The 19046-nt window shown below is 44.0% G+C and overlaps 1 protein-coding gene across 1 annotated transcript; it reads left to right on the forward strand.

Annotated features, from left to right (window-relative positions):
* Positions 1 to 10428: 10428 nt before the first annotated feature.
* On the forward strand, positions 10429 to 18675 carry LOC119434371 (solute carrier family 41 member 1). Its single transcript, XM_037701541.2, has 3 exons — positions 10429 to 10883; positions 13894 to 14001; positions 18524 to 18675. Exons 1-3 carry the CDS (start codon positions 10497 to 10499, stop codon positions 18638 to 18640), a joined length of 612 nt encoding a protein of 203 aa, XP_037557469.1. The 5' UTR covers positions 10429 to 10496; the 3' UTR covers positions 18641 to 18675.
* The last annotated feature ends 371 nt before the right edge of the window (positions 18676 to 19046 follow it).

The raw sequence follows: 19046 nt of genomic DNA on the forward strand, positions 1-19046 counted from the left end.
AGAACAAAACACGATGTGTACAGGTTGATAGCATTTTGAGTTACGTTTGGCTCCAACATTAGAGCTTTCATGGTTGGTTTCTTTTCCTTTATCATAAAGTGCACAGGGCAAGCACTTCAAGTGATAATTTGAGCTGTTATAAACGAGATAGAAATAGCGAGCACCATAAACATAAATGGCTCACACGGAGGTAATCAAGGCAAAGGTCACGCGAAATATCCATAATGCAAGAGCCAATAGGTGCACGCACAGTCGGAACAAAAAATATGACGAGTGGGGTGCAAATTGGATTAAATTCAACGAGGCAAGCTGTGATCATGTTACAAGTGCACGCATGCAGGTGCTATGACGTTAACAAATGTGCTCTTCACACTGCGCACACTGTATCCATGATTCTAGCTTGTGACAAAGGCACTGGCATGCTGAAAAATGAAAAGCTTTTTGTTCTTGGTGAACAACTAAAATAGTTATTCAAGTGAAGAACAATGCAAGAGATGTGTGACAGTACGAAGCTGCAACGTAAGCCCACAAAGTCATTCACTATACGTCTGCTGCAGCAACATTCAAGACAGATGCCTTCGTTTCGTTCCACGCGGTGGCACCACCATCTCACTGCACGCTATAAAAATATTTGCAGCCAAGTTATTGTCTTCTTATTTATAGTGTTCCCCATAGCACTTGGAGTGAATATTGAACTGATCGCACTAGAAGGTGATATTATCGACGAGGAGGAAGAAGATTGTGCTAGCTACGGGTGCTAGCCATGTTAAGGAGTTAAAAGCAAAGAAGAAAAAAAAAGGTCACTGGCAAAAAACTGGACAATGTATGCTTGACATTAAATAATAAAGCAAAAAAAGTCCTACTAATGCTGAATTGCAATTGTGATTCTAGAGCAATCCGCGAGCTCTGCCACAGAGTGCTGTCTTCCTGTGAAGAGCACTCGTTCCAAATCCGCATTTGTAACACTCACATTCCTGCCAGAGCAAGGACGGGCGCAAACTGCATGTAGAAGTGTGAGCATTCTGGCATATCGTATTGGCAGATGTAATTACTGGCTAACAGCTTTGGCCTTCTTGGTTCGGTGAAGAGAACAGATTATCAAAGGGGGTCATAGCGCTAGAAGACATGGACAAGAACGAGCGAAAAAGTGGCTGTAGTACGGTGGGAATAATTTTATATTTTTCTTGAGCAGCTTGCCCTATCGGTGTGGCAGAACAAAGAATCACTTGCATGCTGTCTGGTATCATCTGTTTCGTCTACTTTATGTCGTCTGTCACACAGACAATCCAGTCGACAGCCGCTGGAGGAACTATGTCGCACTGACTTCCGGTCGAATCAGTCGATTTCGGTGCAACAGCCTTGTCTGCTCCACAGAGCGATTTGCCTTGAGATCTGTTCTCGATCTGCTATTGAAGCACACAGTTTGCAGTTGGAACTGCCATTTTAATTCAGCACAAGAGTTTCGTGCCCCTTTGATGTGAAGGCATATTTAGGCAGAATGCTATGTGCCATTGGTGTAAGAAACTCTCGAAGAGCCTCATACTTATTTGTGCTTGTCAACAATGAAAGGCTGTGGTGGTGTCAATTCTGCATTGCCTTGAACACTACTATCTTAGCTAAAAGGCCAAGATGATTTATAATTCAAAAAGCTGGGAAAATTAGGTTAAAAGTGCAGGAAAATTTCTCCCATACCAAGAGATCTTTCTTTTGCTGCAGAGCTTTCTTCTCAAAGAAGCCATAGGGGTTTATTTTGTAGCTATCTACAGTTTTCCCATTGAAGTCATAATATATTGTTTAAATTCAATGGTACTTTATGGAGACTCAAAGCAGAAGTAATTGCTTGAACATCTGGCCCTTAGCTGTTGCAGTGGAAAAGTGGTCCTACGCAAAAATATCATTGCGAAGAATAACAAGAGAACTAATTAAAGTGCTCAGTGTACTTGCATGTAAAGTGTTATAGTAGGAGAAAAATATACTACACACATGGGCTCAATAAAAACACAAGATTGGTTCATGACGGCAAAATGTTTAGATGTGTCCTTTTTAAATAACTTTTTGACACTGCTAAAGAACCGGGTATTTATTTTAAGTATGAACCAGTAATGTGTTTCAGATTTCAGCAACTGTGCACTCAATGCTTTGTTGACCATAAATACTATTGGGAAATTCAAGTAATCTTTAAGTACTTTCTTGTGAGGTATTCACATGGGGGGAAAAGGTTGCGGTGGTGGAAAAGGCCTCTGATTAAAATTAGGCTATAATGACCAGCAAGCTTGGTCCTTGAGATTACCGGTGCAACTACCCGAGGCTGTTTGTCGTGGACAGTTTGAATTGGGCAAAAATTGTGGGGCTCTTCGATCACATATTTTTATACAACCAATTCACCTGTAGGCTCAAAGAAATTTTGTGAGGTTTGCGGGAGTGCAATTTAACAATCCAGATTGATTCAGCCTTCTATGTCCCTTTGATCGACCTACTTTAACACTCTCGAGATAACTCGGAGGTGCTCTGTGTCTCTCCAGAAGCAACTTGTGCAAAAACAGAAATGCTGTGGTCCTGTTGTGTCATCCATGGAGAGGTCAGCCAAACATGTCGAACTGGTATATTACATTTCTGATAGTAGGTGGCACTAGGGTTGCCAACTCCCGAGTGGACAAAGTCGAGATGGGAGGGAGCGGCTGGTGATGACCGACCCTGCCACTGACAGGAGCCACCAGTCTGTATGTGGAACAAAGCCGAAAAAAAAAAATTTTTAGCCCTACCGTGTCACAGTTTACTACAAGAAAGGTGCAGTATATAGTTGCCTGGGTAATACGGCTATACCAATACAGATAGAGGTACCGTGATTGGTTAGGGCCTACACCAGAACTAAAACTATGACAAAAACGAAGTGGCCTTCTATTACAATGCAATAGAAGACAAAATAGACAAATTTGCAACCGTGCTGTCAGGCGTTATAAAAAGGAAATCTGGTATATTGATTGTTATACTGTAGATGAAAAAAAAAAAACAATAGTCGAGACGTTTGGCCGTCCCGAGTGGGTCAAGTCGTGGCTCGAGACATTTACTCAAAAGTCTGGACTTTCCCACGAAATTCGGGATTGGTGGCAACACTAGGTGGAGCCATGTCAAGTCAGCATGGTAGGTCTGTTGATGGTTTGACGGATAAGGAAATATACGAGCTGTTGAGGAAATCTGACTGGCATGAAATCAGTGGTGAGGAATGAGATTCTATGCTGCATGAAATCTCGACTGAACCAATACGTGAAAGAAAACCAGCAGTCGCAAGGTTAAGACAGGCATAAAGGAATGGTAAAGCAGCATGAAAAATGTGGATCATGGGAAAACACAAGAGACATACAGGTGCTGTAAACACATACGCAGAACCTATATGTCTTGCCTTTTCCATTCGTCCACATCTTTCACATTGTTTTACCATGCCTAATGTGGAACCAACTAGCTCAAGCTTCCATTCAGGTCAAGTACCAAGGGACCTCGGAAATTTGGGTTTAGGAAGCTAAGAACATGCTTCAATGCTTTAATAAGAAAAGGGGGTGGGGGCACTGAATAAGCTGTTGTGTCATCAGATTTCCTTTTCTCTCTCTTTTTTCTTTTTTTTTATGTGTGTCATACATTAAACCAGCGAGCACTTGCCTTCCCAGTTCTGCATTCTTGCTACACCTTGCAATGGAAGCACGCTGGGGGTGTTGTCAGGGGCATTGATAGATGTGACATTGCACCTGCTCTCAGCACGGTTCATGATGAATCTTGCAGCCATGCATGCCGAGGTATTGCCCATGGAAATTGTCGTAGCATTCTTGTGTCTTTTCAGTCTTCACTACGCTGCTTTGAAGTATGCAAGGTAGAGGTACACTCGCACGCACATATGTGCATTAGCGCAAAGGACAAAAAGTACTGCACTGACAGAGCTAAGGCAAAATGCTGCAACAAAGAGATATATAATAAATGAATTATTCACACGCCTTACATGTAGCTGCTGACCTATTTCTTATCAGTTCAATTTCATTTTCATGTAGCATAGAGCAGCGCACATTGGCGCAGGTTCCTTGCAAACCTGTTGCCACATGGAAGGCATCTTATGCCTCCCCCTTTGTCCCCGAGTCACCGCCGTCTAGTATTGTTCAGTGGCTAAGTTTTGCCTGGTATGTGCTCATCAAACAATGAATTACGAGGTTTTACATGCCTGCCTCTGTTCTGTACGTCGTTTTTTTCGTGCCTCGGCCAGTTTGGACAAAGTACAAATGTCTACGCAAGAGCAGACTCTTGCGTAGCCATTTTCTTTTGCTCAGCCTAATTCGAAGAACTCGAAGGCAGGGAATTCGAAGGTTGCCATTCTTACATTTGCGGGGAATTTGAAAATGGCAACCAGTTAAGTAGCCCCATCAAACTTCTATTGCCTCTTTCAGGAAATAAAGTCAAGGGGAAAAAACCTGTCCCTGCAAAAAATGCATTTCAGTTTAATTTGTTGAGTCAGGTTAGGTTAGCCCATTGTAACACAATGGATTTCGAAAATGTTAATTGAAAGTCACTGCACTCATTGCAGTGTGTTTCTCAGGTTTCAAGAAAATAGTTTCGGTAATCCTTTAGGGTGTACATAAATTGTATCAGAAATTTGGAGTTTTTAGAAAGGTTCATCTGTAGCTGTTTTAATGTTAAGATAAGAGGCCCACTTCAGTGTTTGCTGACTTGCCAAACCAGCAAAGGTGAATGTGACAAATGTACCGCAGCATCTGATTTGCATTTGTTATGACAAACGACTTGGCAGAGGATGTTATTGAACTGGAACCTCTATAATTCAAGCTTGGTTCACTTCAATTCACAGATACAATTTGAGCTGGTGTGTGGGTCCTGTCAAAGTTGCATGTGTTACGGTGAAAAATCCTCCAATAAATTGAATGATGCATCTACAACCTTTCTTAGCATCATTCCTGGGTATCATTATTGTGTTTATTATCATGTTTGCTTAACAGAAGTTATTGGAAGAAAAAAGAAATATATTCCATGACTTGTGAAGTCATCATGCTGTCTTTGTTGTTGCAAATTTGCCCAGAGTCTTATACTGATCCTTGCAGAAAGCTCAACAGTGGAAAGCAAGACATCCACTGTAGAGAGCCACTGAAATAAATAACATCGCCTAAATTAAATGTGAGTCAGCCACTTTAGTGTGAGCTGCAGCAGCAGGTTTTGTTCATGTCGGCAAGCATATGCGGGTCTTCATTCCAACGACATGAAGCGATCCAATACACACACAGGTTCCAAACGTTGCCATAGCATGAAGGAGAGCCTTATCTGATTCGCACTGCCGCCATTGCTGCCGTTGAGATAACATCAACCAGTTTTAACTGTGTTGCAGCTGGCCTTCCCTTTTAAATGCTGTTTGTGAAATTCGGATGCCGACGGCCCGCACGAATGCAACGGGGCTGGCATGGCAAAGGAAATATGCCAGACTTTTAGCTGTTGGGAGTTTGCGTTTGAATTGTGTGCCAGCTGCCAACCGGTTCTTCCTTCTAAAAGTGCGATTGCACAAAAAATCCATAGACAAGAGCGAGTTTCACCACAGCACTGTGGTGTTGTGATGTCTTATTTGTGTGTATCTCTTGCACGATTCCCCTTCCTGACGTGTACAAGTAACGTGAGCTTTATGTACCGTAGTGCGATAGGGGTAACACAAGATTAAGAAAACACACAAAGCACAGCACTCACAGCTGAGGTTTATTTGTAGAAATTAAACACTTATGCGCGCAAGGAATGCCGGGTATGTAGATATAGTACATAAGGGCTTCACTTCCCATTCCCCTTGGGTGATAGTTAAAAAAAAAAGGCCTTGCAAGGCATCTGTCATACAGATTTTTACGAATGCTTTTTTGCAGGATGTGCGGCTGTGTGAAAAGTCTGTCTGTTAAAAACAGGGTGTGGATAGGGTTCCTCAATCATCGACGACAGAAGGCGCGTAACTGCAGCAAGCGAACACGCTCAAACCGCACTATTAAATGCGCCAGCTGTCTCGCTTAGTGCACATACTGCCGAGAGCTCTTGTTTTTCAACCATGAGGCAAGGTGTTAGATACTTTATTCCAGTACTAGAGGTTGCTACAAATATTACAAATTGTCCATTCAAGTCTCGTGTATCCTATGACACCTTTCTTCCATTTGGGTTTACATGCTGCGGACAGCTGGGCGACTGCCATTCATTCACATATTGCATGGTAGCTCTGAATCATAAATGGACTCTGTGTAATATGAGATACGCTTTATTTGAACAAATTCTTGATTGCGCTGCAGTTCGAATGTTCACTTGTATAAGTATTTCAGGTCGCTGAAAAGGCATAATTATTGACTTGATAACAAGGAGGCTGAGTTGATATCTGGTGTTTTTCTTTATCTACAATGAACATACTGGTTACTGCTAACTGTGTACACCTGTGAGCAAAAGTATACGGACCAGGGGCTGCGCGGTAAAGCCGATTTTTTTCTCTGCCTGTGAACGCAACTTGAAATTGAGGACTGCAGTCCAAACTTGGCATTGGGAACTTTTCAGTGTACTCGTCAATTCCAGTTTATGCTTGTTAATTATGAAGAAATTCAGTTTTTTCGGCAACCCTGTGGTCCGTATACTTTAGCTCACGGGTGTACATCATTTTTCTTAATGCTTTTTTGACCCCTTTATGGTTCCATAGCGAGAAAAATTAAGGGGATGCGAGGGGCTGAATGGCTTGATCATTTGTTACTTCCATAGCTAGCTTTATGTACGAAGACTGCATATTCTTAATCTTTAACGTTCTGTTAAAATTCTGCTAACTTCTTGAAACTTTGCAAATAGTGCTAGTGTACTTGCTGCTGTTGTTTGTCCCTTTGGGGTGAGGGATTGGATGCTCGCATAAACTGTAGCTTATTGCTGGAGTACTGAATGCCGTACATTTTTATTTAAACGAGTGCTGTTTATGGAGAAAGTTTAAAAAATATGTGAGAGGCAGGTAGCGGTTAGGAATGCTTTTCATCAACAAATTCTCATGTCGCGCAGCTGTTGAATGCGTTGGCAAGATGGCATGTCTCCTTTTGTTAACAATCGCAAAACAGGCAAATGACGACTGTGAGAATGATTGAAAACTAACGGTTATGGTATTCAGCATGGCATCAGATGTCTTGTTGGCGCAAACATTTGTGTATTGGAGCCTTGATATGCATGTTCAGTATTGATCTAGAGCCTTTCAATAATGATTTTGTCTTGCAGTGCACACCTTTCTGGCTGCAAAAAGTCAAAATTTTCAGCATCTGTTGTAACAGCAAGACAGTAAACAAACTGCATGAAAAATTGTAAAAGGCCATATGAAAGGAAAGCCTTAAACCACCCTAGCCGGCTGTTGCTATTTTGCAACACACCAGTTCTGAGCTCCTAAATTGAAATGGGATGCTGAGGCAAAAGAAAGCCAGATTCTGAGTTCCCAAGTTGTTTTGCAACAAGAACATGTTCGTACATCACCATCTCTGACTTGGAAAACAATGCTTGCATGCACAGTTTCGACTGCAAGAATTGTGCATGGCTACATCCATTCAAGTGCACAAACTGCAATCACTGCAATACTGACTATTGCGCACTTTCACAAGGTGTGAAACATTTCAGTTTTCATTTCAAGGTCCCTAAAGAAGAAAACATCTAGAAATATAAAGACTGTACTTTGCTGTAGGCACCTGTTAAAATTTTTTTTTTTTTTTGCAGTAAGGCAACAAATGTCTCTCCAAGGTAGTAGTTGATGTGAAATGTAATATTCTAGAATTGAATTATTTAAATGGTGGGAAACTAACTTTGGGTGTTATAACTTCACATACAGATACTTTTTAAATGTAAGACAATAAGCAGTTTAGTGCCACCTAAGGCAGTGGGTAATGTTGAGTTAATCTGTGTTGGTAAATTACACTCCTGCAATAGCAAAGCGACCACTCTTACCAGAAGAGGAGGCTTGGTCATAGCTTGGTGAAACGGAACAGGGCCATAAGAATGAAGGCATTCACTGTGGTGGGAGGGTCGGTCATAAATAGCACAGTTACTAAAGAGAGGTCGTGGTAGTGCATTTGCAAAAGTGAGAGGGCCGCTTTCTATTCTATCGCATATTAAGTGTGCAGAGCTGCACTGAGGATATGGCATGAACCTCACAAGCAGTCAACACTATTTTTGTAAGGTCGAGGACGTATGGATGTGCAAATATATTTGCTTCTTTTGTTCCTAATCTAACCTAACTTGACAGAATTGTTGTAAGCGTCCTTTAATTGCGGAGCAGCCGGTGACAAGGGAAAACTTGCACAAGTATCGAGTGTAAACAATGTGCCATTATTTAGTACAATTTGGTAACACCTCGAGGACACCCAATGGGCAGCAGGGGGATCAAAGCTGGAACCCGGGCTGGTCTGTGGGTGCCAGGGGTGTATCCCGTGGGTGCCAGAGTGGCTCTGTGTACCCGAGGTGTATAAGATCGGATGTCTGCAGTCGTGGACAGCCAGTTTTGTATGAGAACACGCCCTGGCGTGCTCTGTCCTTGGCGGCCCCAATACATGGATTCCATGGATTCAATGCCTGGATTCCAGCTTTGATCCCCCCCACTGCCCCTTGGGTGGTGCCCCAGAGATTCTGCGCTGCCTACAATCTCAGGTGATCTGCTGAGCCCTCCGTTTGCTGGTTACAAGTGCCCTGCTAGAGCACTATAATTATATGTAAATAATTTAGTGCTCCAATTTGCAGTGTTTCTACTTGGAACTCAATGTCTGATTTCGTGAGAAGAGTCCTTGCATAAATTCTCGCTTGCCACAGGCCGCTCCACAATTAAAGGATGCTAACAGCTCCGCCACCTAACCTAGCCAAACCTAAACTACCTAGAGCAGCAGTAATCTAAAAAAAAAAAGAAAGAAATAATTCAAGAAAAAAATTAATAACGACTAACATACATGCGGCATGAACCAAGAACCCGCAGTCGCAATCTCGGTGTCTTCCTATTGCGTCCCAAATCATGAATGGAACTTTGTGCTATTACACAGGTTCTGTATCGGCTGCTATTGCACCCTCAATCAATAGAGTTGTGACTATAGTGAGGGGCCCGCTCATTATTGTCCTTCCAAAAATGAAAGACAATAGGTGCTGGTGCCCTGAAGTTGCAAGATGGACAAGTGAGCTATAGTTGGCTGACATTCATTTTCGGAACATTAAAGTGCAACGAAAGAAAACTGAAGACGGAGGACCGACAGGACCAGGCACTTACTCGCAACTGAAGAATTTACTAAACAAGCATGCGCGATCACTTTGATATGTATTTATATGAAGCTTGTCTCTAAAGGTATTACTGGCTCTACCAAACAAATTTAACTTTTGCTGCACCGAAATGCCACAAATACAAGAAAACACATTCAGATCTCTGAGTCACACCGAGTTACTGGAACAGTGGGTGCAAAAATCACAAAAAGAGAAGTTTGATGTTCATTTTCTCCTGCAATAATCATCCTAACAGTTTTAATAATCAAGTAACAGTATTGATTGTATGTGTAGCATATTTTGCTATGTTCTCTTGTTGGGAACAAGAGATTGAATATTTATACTTGTTAAACATATCCGAATTAAAGGAAAGCAGAGCGAAAGTAAGTTGTGTGGCTTTTATGTGCATGGCTTGTGCTGCTTCATGTGTATGATTGCAGCATTTTTGGTGTCAGTGTTCATTATCAGTGTTCTTGCCCAAGACACCCTGTCACTATATAAAGAAAAGAAGATTGCGCTTTTGGTGATTCAGCATTATGGTGTACCAAAAAAAAAAAAAGCTGCCACTTGCCATCTGGTTGTGCCTAGTTCACTCACTATGCCAACCTCTGTTATCATCTACCTGCTCACCGTTGCCCTCATGATGCTTGATGTTTTCAATATATAGCTTGTAAAAACAAGTGAGCTTTATAAAGAGGTGCAGTTTTATCATGCCATAATGATAGTTGCCTAAAAGTTGGCCGAGTTCGAGAGGTCTTGCAACTGGAGTCACTTCGACACAGCAGTCTTGTTTCAGGGCAGTGTTCAGACTCTGACTAGTTGGAATCAGTGCTATTATGGTGTCTACCATGCCATCCCTTATAATGCACTGGAAAGTTTTGGGACGTCAAGCTCTATATTTAAAATTTTTGTTCCATCGTTTATAGAGCCTGTACCTTAAATGCAATAAATGAACACTGATGACACTTGTTTTGTTAACTCGCTTGTCTTGTCCTTGCACTGCTCTTTGACACTTGCAATGTGTACCAACCAGCACAAATAAACATCCTTAATTAAACAACAACTTGCCAGTTGCGGCAAAGATATGGGAGTATGAAATGCAAGATTGGGGCTCTCTTATTTTTCCAAGGGGGTGTATCTTAGATTCCGGCTCGCACTTCAAACTGCACACCCTGGAGCGTGCTGATCCCTGCTTTTTGTCCTTCCAGGGATAGCGTGCCGATGCCCTCGCTGTCGCGATGGGCTCTGTTTCCCCGACCGGCCATGTGCCACTGCATAGCCGTAAAGGACTGAGGCACAGGATGGTGCCCCGACTGACGGGCGACAAAGTGGCTAAGGAGAGCCAGCCGCTCAATGACCTGGCCTCCTCTACTCCCGCCCACCGCAATGATGTCGAGTCGGGCGGAGAGGGCGACTGGACGGCCGACGAGGAGGTGATGGTGGTGGATAAGGAGCCGCTGCTACCCCGGCGGCTCAGTGTGGATGGTGCCAAGGGTGACAGGGCTGGCGCTGCTGCGGGTGACACCCCAGAGTCCATCTGGTCGGTGGCCGTGCAGGTGTTTGTGCCATTCCTCATTGCTGGGTTCGGTACGGTCGGTGCTGGACTGGTGCTGGATGTCATCCAGGTAAGATTCATATCGTAACAACCATGTCATTGATGCGAGTATCAACGATAGTGGGGAACTGTTGCAACGTCTAGGCTTGCAATGCAGGCTTATTCGTATCCCATCTTGAAATGCTAGTGCAGCGCAAACTAGATCACGAAGAAGAGCACATGAATATGCAGACAAGGTGCTAACTTCCAACAAATTGCTGTGCGTTCATCTGCTCATCTCACGACTTTTCCAAGTTTGCATTACATTAATATACTATTTCAAAATGAGACAGTGAAATGCTGCTGATGTTGTGCATGGGATGCGGCCTAATAACCCTGAGGCTCATGCCGCTGAGCAACGTGTGCTTCTCTGTCAGCGAATTTTGTTGCTTTAGAGGAGTAATGGACAGTTACAAAACTGTAAGCTGGCTACTCTGTAAGGCTGTTTTTTAAGCCAGAACTCGTCCACTGGCTACATTTCTCCCTCTGGGCACCGTCCTAAGGAGGGAGCGCAAGCCACAATGGCTTTCTGAGAATTATTCCAAAGGTTTCAGGTCATCATTGTTCTCTCCAGTGCGAGGAAATATATTATTCCTATTCAATAGCATACCTGCCAACTCTCCCGAATTGACCGAGAGCCTCCCGAATTGTTGTCACATCTCCCGATTGTACGGATGCGGCCTCAAATGTCCTGAAAAGTAGCCGCCACAGCACCGCATTTCTTTTTATCTTTTTCTTGCTTTTTTCTTTTTTTTTTTTACGCCCTGGATTTACCGGATTAGCTCGTCTCAGGCTGGGTCGCGCGTTTTTAGCAATCCAGTCGTTTGTGACCGTGAGTGCGTTAGGCTTCAATTGGCTTTGTCAGGTTGTAGAGTGAAGTGCCAATGCCGAACTACCCTCTGTTTCCCCTAGTTTAGGTCATTGGAACGATTGATTGCACTTTCAGAAGCCAAGAATAAGTACTTGCAAGTATTTCTGAGATCATACACGACTGAGTTTCTGTGCTTTGTCACTTCGCGGAGTCGTGACAAGTATGGACTCTGTACCACGTGTGCCGTTTCGCACGGCCGTAAGCTGTTATGGGCTCATTGCAATAGCTGTTCCCGTTCACGATGGTGATCGTAACTGCTTTCGCTCGAAATGCGAAAAAAGTACCCGGTTCCCGCCGGGATCAAACCTGCACCCGCTGCGTGGGAGCCAGATACTCTACCACTGAGCCACGCAAGCGCTTGCTATCGGGCACCGGACAAATGCACTCTAAACAGAGCGCAGACGATTCGAGCCTCCGCCAGTATGGTGGCGCCATCTAGTTAAGGTGCCTGCAAAATGCAGCGTGCGCGTGCGCAGACGACGAGATGCCATTCAGACGAGGCACACAATAAAAAAAAAAACGCGACCCCAGCCTCCTTCAGTATGGTGGCGCGCCATCTAGTAAAGGTGCCTGCAAATGTCACAGGCCTGCGCGGCCAGGCATCATTGGGCTCAGCAGACTGCTGTGCAGCAGACTGCTGTGAACAGAGCATTACAAGCCGCAGCTCGCCGTTGACGCCAGGCTGGCAGTTCAGATCGTTCTCGTCAAAACGAGGTGAAAGACTTTGTCACGAAAACCCTGGTGTGCGTGGTGCCAAAATTGGAGCTACTCTTGAGCCGCTCCACCAGCTTACGCTGTGACTGTGCTGCGTGTGCCGTGCAGGCCTGTGACTTTTTTGGGGGGACCTCCCCCCCTCGCGCGGCGGTCTCCCGAATTTTCATGTTGCCAGGTTAGCAGGTATGCAATAGCCTTTACTACAGCCAAACCCCTCCAGAGTAGAGGGATATGTGGGGACTCGGCATTGGGTAAAGGCTATTGAATGGAAACAATTAATCCTTCATTCTGCTACCTAGCCTGCAGATATGGCTTTTTGTTTAAACGACAGGTCTTTCTTCCACATGAAAAGCATTCTTTTCTTGCATATTGTCAATTCTGACCAATGCCTTGGAAGAGCTGGAAACTAACAACAAGTTGAGGGGTTGGGTTCTACATCGTGGCACAGCTCTTCACCAGACCATTGGTGGCTTTTTTGGCTGTGTCACGCAACATTTCAAAATCGAAATAAAGAATTGAATTTGAATCAACTGTTGGGAACGTTACTTTACGTGAATGTGCAAAAGTATCGTTTTTTTTTTTTTTCATTATTTTGTGCAGCGAAAACAAGTCTTTCTGTCAAGCTGTAATGAAGGCTCTTCATGATGGTTCTTACGTTAATCTTTTCTTGCCATGTAGAAAGGGCTTGCTCCAACCAAATGATTATGTTTTATTAAAGTGCACCATTGTTACAAAGTACAGTACTGCCGCAGTAAAAGATGGCACTCTGCAGTAGTCGCTGTGACCATGTCACTGAAAGATTAGCACTTTAGGCACTCAGTGTGTAGTGCTCTCCGGTGCCGGTAAAGGCTCGTAAAGGCGCAGTGAATAGTTCAGAGTTTTTCATCAGACCAACGCACATTCAAAATGATAAGGACAGAAAGAAGCACTAGGCAGGCAGTGCTTTGTCCCTTTCCATTCCTTTGCCTTCAGTCTTTTCGAATGCCTGCTTCTTCGTGAAAGTAATGGATTGTTACCGTATCCAGCCTGCAGTCCTTTAGCCTAATACTGTGATTTTCCGCATTCACTTGAGTTGACTAGAAGCTTTGAGTAGTATGCTCGGCTGAACAATTTGCCAGAGACGTAATTGTACTTTGGGAAGTCATCGTAGCACAAATAAAGTAGGCATGAAGAGCAGCAGAGAGACAGGAGACACGGCAGCATTGGTGCTGTTTAGGTGACAGGACAGAAGGCAGAACAGCACAGATGCTGTTTAACAGACAGAACAATAGACAGGACAGTATGGAGGCTGTTCAGAAGACAGGATAGCGCCTGTGCTCTCCAGTCTTCTGTTATTTGTGTCTGTCGTATTTGTGCTACGATGCCTTCCCCCAAGTATCAGCCAGCATGCCCAACAGTAAGTTCCTTTTGAGTAATTGTATGCTGAAAGATTCCATGTCACCCTGGTTGCTTGCAGCACTGGAAGGTGTTCCAGAAGGTGTCCGAGCTGTTCATCCTTGTGCCGGCACTACTGGGGCTCAAGGGAAACCTGGAGATGACGCTGGCCTCGCGCCTCTCCACTCAGGTGGGTCACTTGGTGACAAGCCAGCCTCTGGTGTCGCATTGCGGTTTCCTGCTTCCAATGGAGCAAAGGGTGCTGTGGCAGGCATACGGGAGTTTCCTACAATGCTGCTGCCTGTGAGAAAACTCGGCGCTACGTGTTTGCAAGTGTCCTGACTAGCGAGCAATTTTGCGCATAATTATGCTAGCAGCCACGCACCTGTAATCCAGTAAGCTTTGTCGGCAAGGGCAAGATGGTAAAGCACCTGTGTAGTCTAATTTAGGCGCACGTTACAGAACCCTAACTAGTCAAAATCGGTGCGGAGCCCCCCCCGCCATGTCGTCTCTCATAGATGCGGTGTTTCTTTAGGGCATTAAAGGGGCACACAGGTCTTAGAGACTGAAAAATTCTGGGAAAATAGATTTCTTAAAAATGGTACTTTTCAATTCTACAGAGACTGATGCATGTTCTTGGAAATTTTCTCGTATCCTTGATTGATATTTTAGTCGTCGTAGAATTTTATATCGCACCTGCCAGCTGCATTTCTACTAATGGACATGCAAAAAAGGGCCTTTCTCTGCGACAGGCAGCTGCCATTCTCTTTCCAATCGCAGCCATCTTGGTCTCATTTGAAAGAGCTGCTCTTCTTTATATTTCACATTGCTGCAACTCCAGATCTGAAGGAAAAGCTCGCGAAAAAGCAGTCCTGACGCGCAATTCCAATCGTCAACTCAGACACGTGACAATAAGCGCGCCACGCCATTGGTACATTTTTGCAGTTGTCTGCGCATACGCGTTACATGGGGGCCATCTTGCCTAGAGTGCACAAATCGTCGCATGCAGCAATGTTGAATTCACGACCAAAGTTTTCATCAAAGCATAAATTCGGCAGACGGAAGAAATGAATGGTGTTCAACTTTCAGAAATGTGCAATACCTTCGGAAGATGTTGGCACTAGTTTGCTTCCCATGCAGACCATCACCGAATCCCACAACTGTAGACTAGGCCTATGACATGGGCGCGGTCCTGAGAGTAGCCGCATTTGGCAGACGTTTCAGCACAACACTGTTATGCTACAGCCTGCCAATTTGCAGAAGAATGAGAAGGAGGCTCAAGAAAATGCTACAAGACATTGCTTCAACACCGGATATTAAGCGAAAATCTGGACTTTCTCGTTCGTGCTGACGACGCTGCGGCTGCCTCAGACCCGATACAGCTTCATTTATATTGTTGTCTATAAATGGGCTGCTGTCTTGTGTGAATTGCAAGATGTGTGGGGCGATGTGACAGTGGGCAAAGGTGAACCTTACAATGACTTCGCCTTAAAGGTGGTTATCACGTATGCAGTCTGCGGTGAAGCCGCGTCGGCGTGGAGTTTGCCGCAGGTGAACAACGACCGTGCGTGCAAAACATCAGTTGTGAACATTTTCATGCACGTGCAATGTAGAGCACCGAGAATCGGCAAACGGCGCTAAATTAAATTTTTTTTTCTATACATACTGAGACATGGCAGGGGCGAGGGGCAGGGCAACTTGAAGACGAAGCTAATGCTCGTGTTGACTCAAGCTGCTAAGATGTTGATGTCCAAGAGCACCCTCGCAGTCCAAAAGCTCTATGGTAAACTGAAGCTCAAGAACTCAGGCAACATAGCCGTTTTGTATGATGGTTCCTGGATGACGCTTGGCCACTCATCTCACATCTGTGTCAGCACAGTCATCAAACTTTTTTCGGGACTAATAATTGACTATGTTGAGATGTGCAATTTTTTTTTTTTTTGCATGCAAACGTAGACTAAAATAAGATTACCTGCTTTACCAGTCTTGGAAGGAAAAGCATGTATGCCAAAAGAACTTTAACAAGAAAGCTGGAGAAATGGAAGTGGAAGCTGCATTTATTTTGTTCCAAAGATCAATAGAAAAACACAGCCTCGGATAGACTACTATACTCTTGGACGGTGATAGCCATGCCTTCCTTGCCCTACAGGAAGCCAAGGCGTATCAGTAAATTCCCATCAGCAAAGAAGACTGTGTCAGCCATGTGGAAAAAAGAATGGAAACGGCACTGTGCAAACTTACTTACGAAAAAACGTAGCCGGATCCGAGAGCCTTGGTGACAAAGGAAAACTGACTGGCGACCTGATCACCAAGCTCAGTACATGTTATAGCTGGGCTCTCAAATGAAGCAAAGGTGGCATGAAGGCCATTCATGATGCTGTCATGGCAACCTATTACCATGTTACTTCTATGTTGTAGTGTCAAATAACAGTTTGTGCCAACATGTGGCAAAGGCAAAAGGTGAGCCGGCACCAAAATATTCCTACAACTTGCCACCACATATTTGCAAGGCCCTCTTTCTGGTGTACGAGCGCTCGTCTCATGAGAGGTTTCTTGAGCGGTGCCAGCGGGGGGAAATTCAGAACAGTAATCAGCATTTTCATTGCGTGGTATAGGGCACATTCATCAAAGGAGCAACATTAATCGCTGTTTGCTGCGCAGACTGCTGTGGGCAAGGCTATGTTAAAATTCAATGCAGGAAACAAAAAAAAAGCCTCAGAAGCGATTCTGAAGGAACCTGAAAATCAGTTCTGGCTTACCTGTTACTAAACACATGGTAGAGAAAGACCACCTGCAGAGCAACGACTTCAGCACGCAAATGTGCCTCTGCAGAAAACACGCAGCGGACGTGAATCCTTTCCCTACCATGAAAAAACAAGAAAATTTTACCAAATTTACCAGAAATATTTTTTCGCTCATTCAATGCAGGTTCTTTATTGCACAAATTGTGTAAAAAGATAGTTTGCAAGAAACTATCGCCATCGAGCAGTGGGAGGCCCAGCTGACAAGCCCGAGCCCTGAAGACCAGTATCGCCTGGTGAGCAGGGCCAAGCTATCGGCTCAGGCCCACGGCATCCTGGACTAGGGATGCCGCCCACCTCGGACGATTTTAGCGTCTGCTCATTTCTCTAAATAAAGTTTATTCCTCCTCCTCCTTGAAGAAGGCTTCACTGCATGGTCCTAGTGTCTCGCAAAAAAAGCATTCTGCAGGGCTCGATACACTATGAAAAAACATAATACGAAGAAAAAATAAACCAATACGATCCAAAAACATGCTCATGAATGGTGGCTACTTTTCCGCAGCTCCAAAAGTAGTTAGTAGGCTGTCTTCATATGCTAGACTGACAGGCAGCCGCAAGGTCCGCCGGTCCATCTACAGAATCGTTGTCATCAGACTCCTCAGATGAGAACCCATCACTTTCTGCTTTCGTGCAGAAGTCTACAGAGCTGCTGTCTGGTGAGGAGTCATTAAAATACTTTCTTTTACGCGCGCTTTCATTGCCTCATTTCGAGGAGGCAGTCATGTTTAATGCGGGGGTGTCAGAGGCGGCAGTATAGTGAAAGGAGAGACACAAATGGCACAACATGGACAAGTGTGGCCATCTAGTGTCAGGAATCGCAACTATAGATGCAATAGGATGAGTATAGTCGTCATAGGTTCCCTGTGCGACACATTTTTGTTTATGAAGACTACAGTCATCATTGGTTACATTGGTACAAAATTTCATGACGACTATACTCACCAATGGGAGATAAAGGGTTAAAAAATGCCACTTGGGTCTTTGCAACCAAAAAAGAGTACATTTGTGATGCCTACAGATCACAGTGAAATTATTACAGCACACAATGGTATGAGCGAATCTTTTAATTAGGCCTCTGAAAATTTGTAATTTCACCTATAATCAGGAGTGTCCATGTTTGCAACATGAAATTCGAACTGCTATAGGGTAACTAAAAGTTGTCATGTAAAAAAAAAAGTATTACCACCATTGTGTGCCTTATGCTTTGTAATGTCTAGGCATGTGCCAATAGTAACGCTCTGAGAAGTTGCTTTTGTGTTATTGTAGCTAGAAACAATAGTTAATTCATTTTAATTCACTCTAGAAATAATTGACCTATGGAAAAGTAACTGCATTTTTGAGATCAGCATGAAAAACTGAACCAGGTTACCAAGTTTCATCGAAATAACAAAATTTTAAAAATTACTCGAGACAAATGTGCCTCCTTAAACCCTACGAATCAATCAATCAATAGACTTCCCAGTAGTGTTGCATGTCTTCAACAAAATGACTTCCTTTTTACCACATTTCCTCTTTGTTTTCAGTTTTTTTTTTTTCATTTTTTGCTTTCAGAATTAATAGAAACATTTTGTATTTGATATACGAAGACGGCCTTTTTGTAATTATCACGCCAAATAAAGTGTTTCTATTCAAACAAACTTAGTATTTTAAAGCTGCCTGTCTTGCATTTGCCTCTCAGAATCTGTATAAGGATGCCTGCCTCTACTGCATGTGCTACTGATTAGTATGTTTTGGGTGCCTGGTAGGAACCCCAAGTGGTCCAGATTAATCTATACCCTTCACCTACAGGATCTCTCACAGTCCCAGTGTTACTTTGGGACATTAACCCCAATCAATCAATCCATCAATCGATCAATTGCACTACTGGTAGCAGATCTTGAGAAAAGCACTGGGATTGCTGTCTTCCTGCAGGCAAACTTGGGAAAAATGGACACTGCAGCCGAGCAGTGGAGGATGGCCACGGGGAACCTAGCATTGCTCCAGGTAGGTGCACCCTTACCCGTGCTGCCTGCATTGTCTGAAAAGTAGTTGCTCTCGGGTACTAGGCATAAACACCAGTGAGTGACACTATTGTGCACTGTTTAAACGCAGATGGGACAGTCCTGTGCACAACAAACTGAAATGGCGTTTGAAGTGTCGAGCCATAAGATGGTTAATTTACCCTTTCTAAGAGCGACCGTTTTATGTTGTAGGCTACACATAATTCTCACCACTTGCTCTTGGTACCTCACCTGAAGTTGGATTCTGCTGCAGGCATAGGTCGCCATACTCACTATTTCTCAGGCTTGAGATAGTGCGACGGAAGGGCATGAGTTTGAAAGAGAGCAAGTGCCAATGAGTCTGAGTGGACATGAGTATGAACAGGAGTGACTGTCAGCGAGCGCGAGTGAATATGATTGTGTATGTGAGTGAGTGCCGGTGAGTGTGAGTTAAG

The sequence above is a fragment of the Dermacentor silvarum genome, unplaced genomic scaffold (genome assembly GCF_013339745.2).
Source record: "Dermacentor silvarum isolate Dsil-2018 unplaced genomic scaffold, BIME_Dsil_1.4 Seq1033, whole genome shotgun sequence".
Lineage (NCBI taxonomy): Eukaryota > Metazoa > Arthropoda > Arachnida > Ixodida > Ixodidae > Dermacentor > Dermacentor silvarum.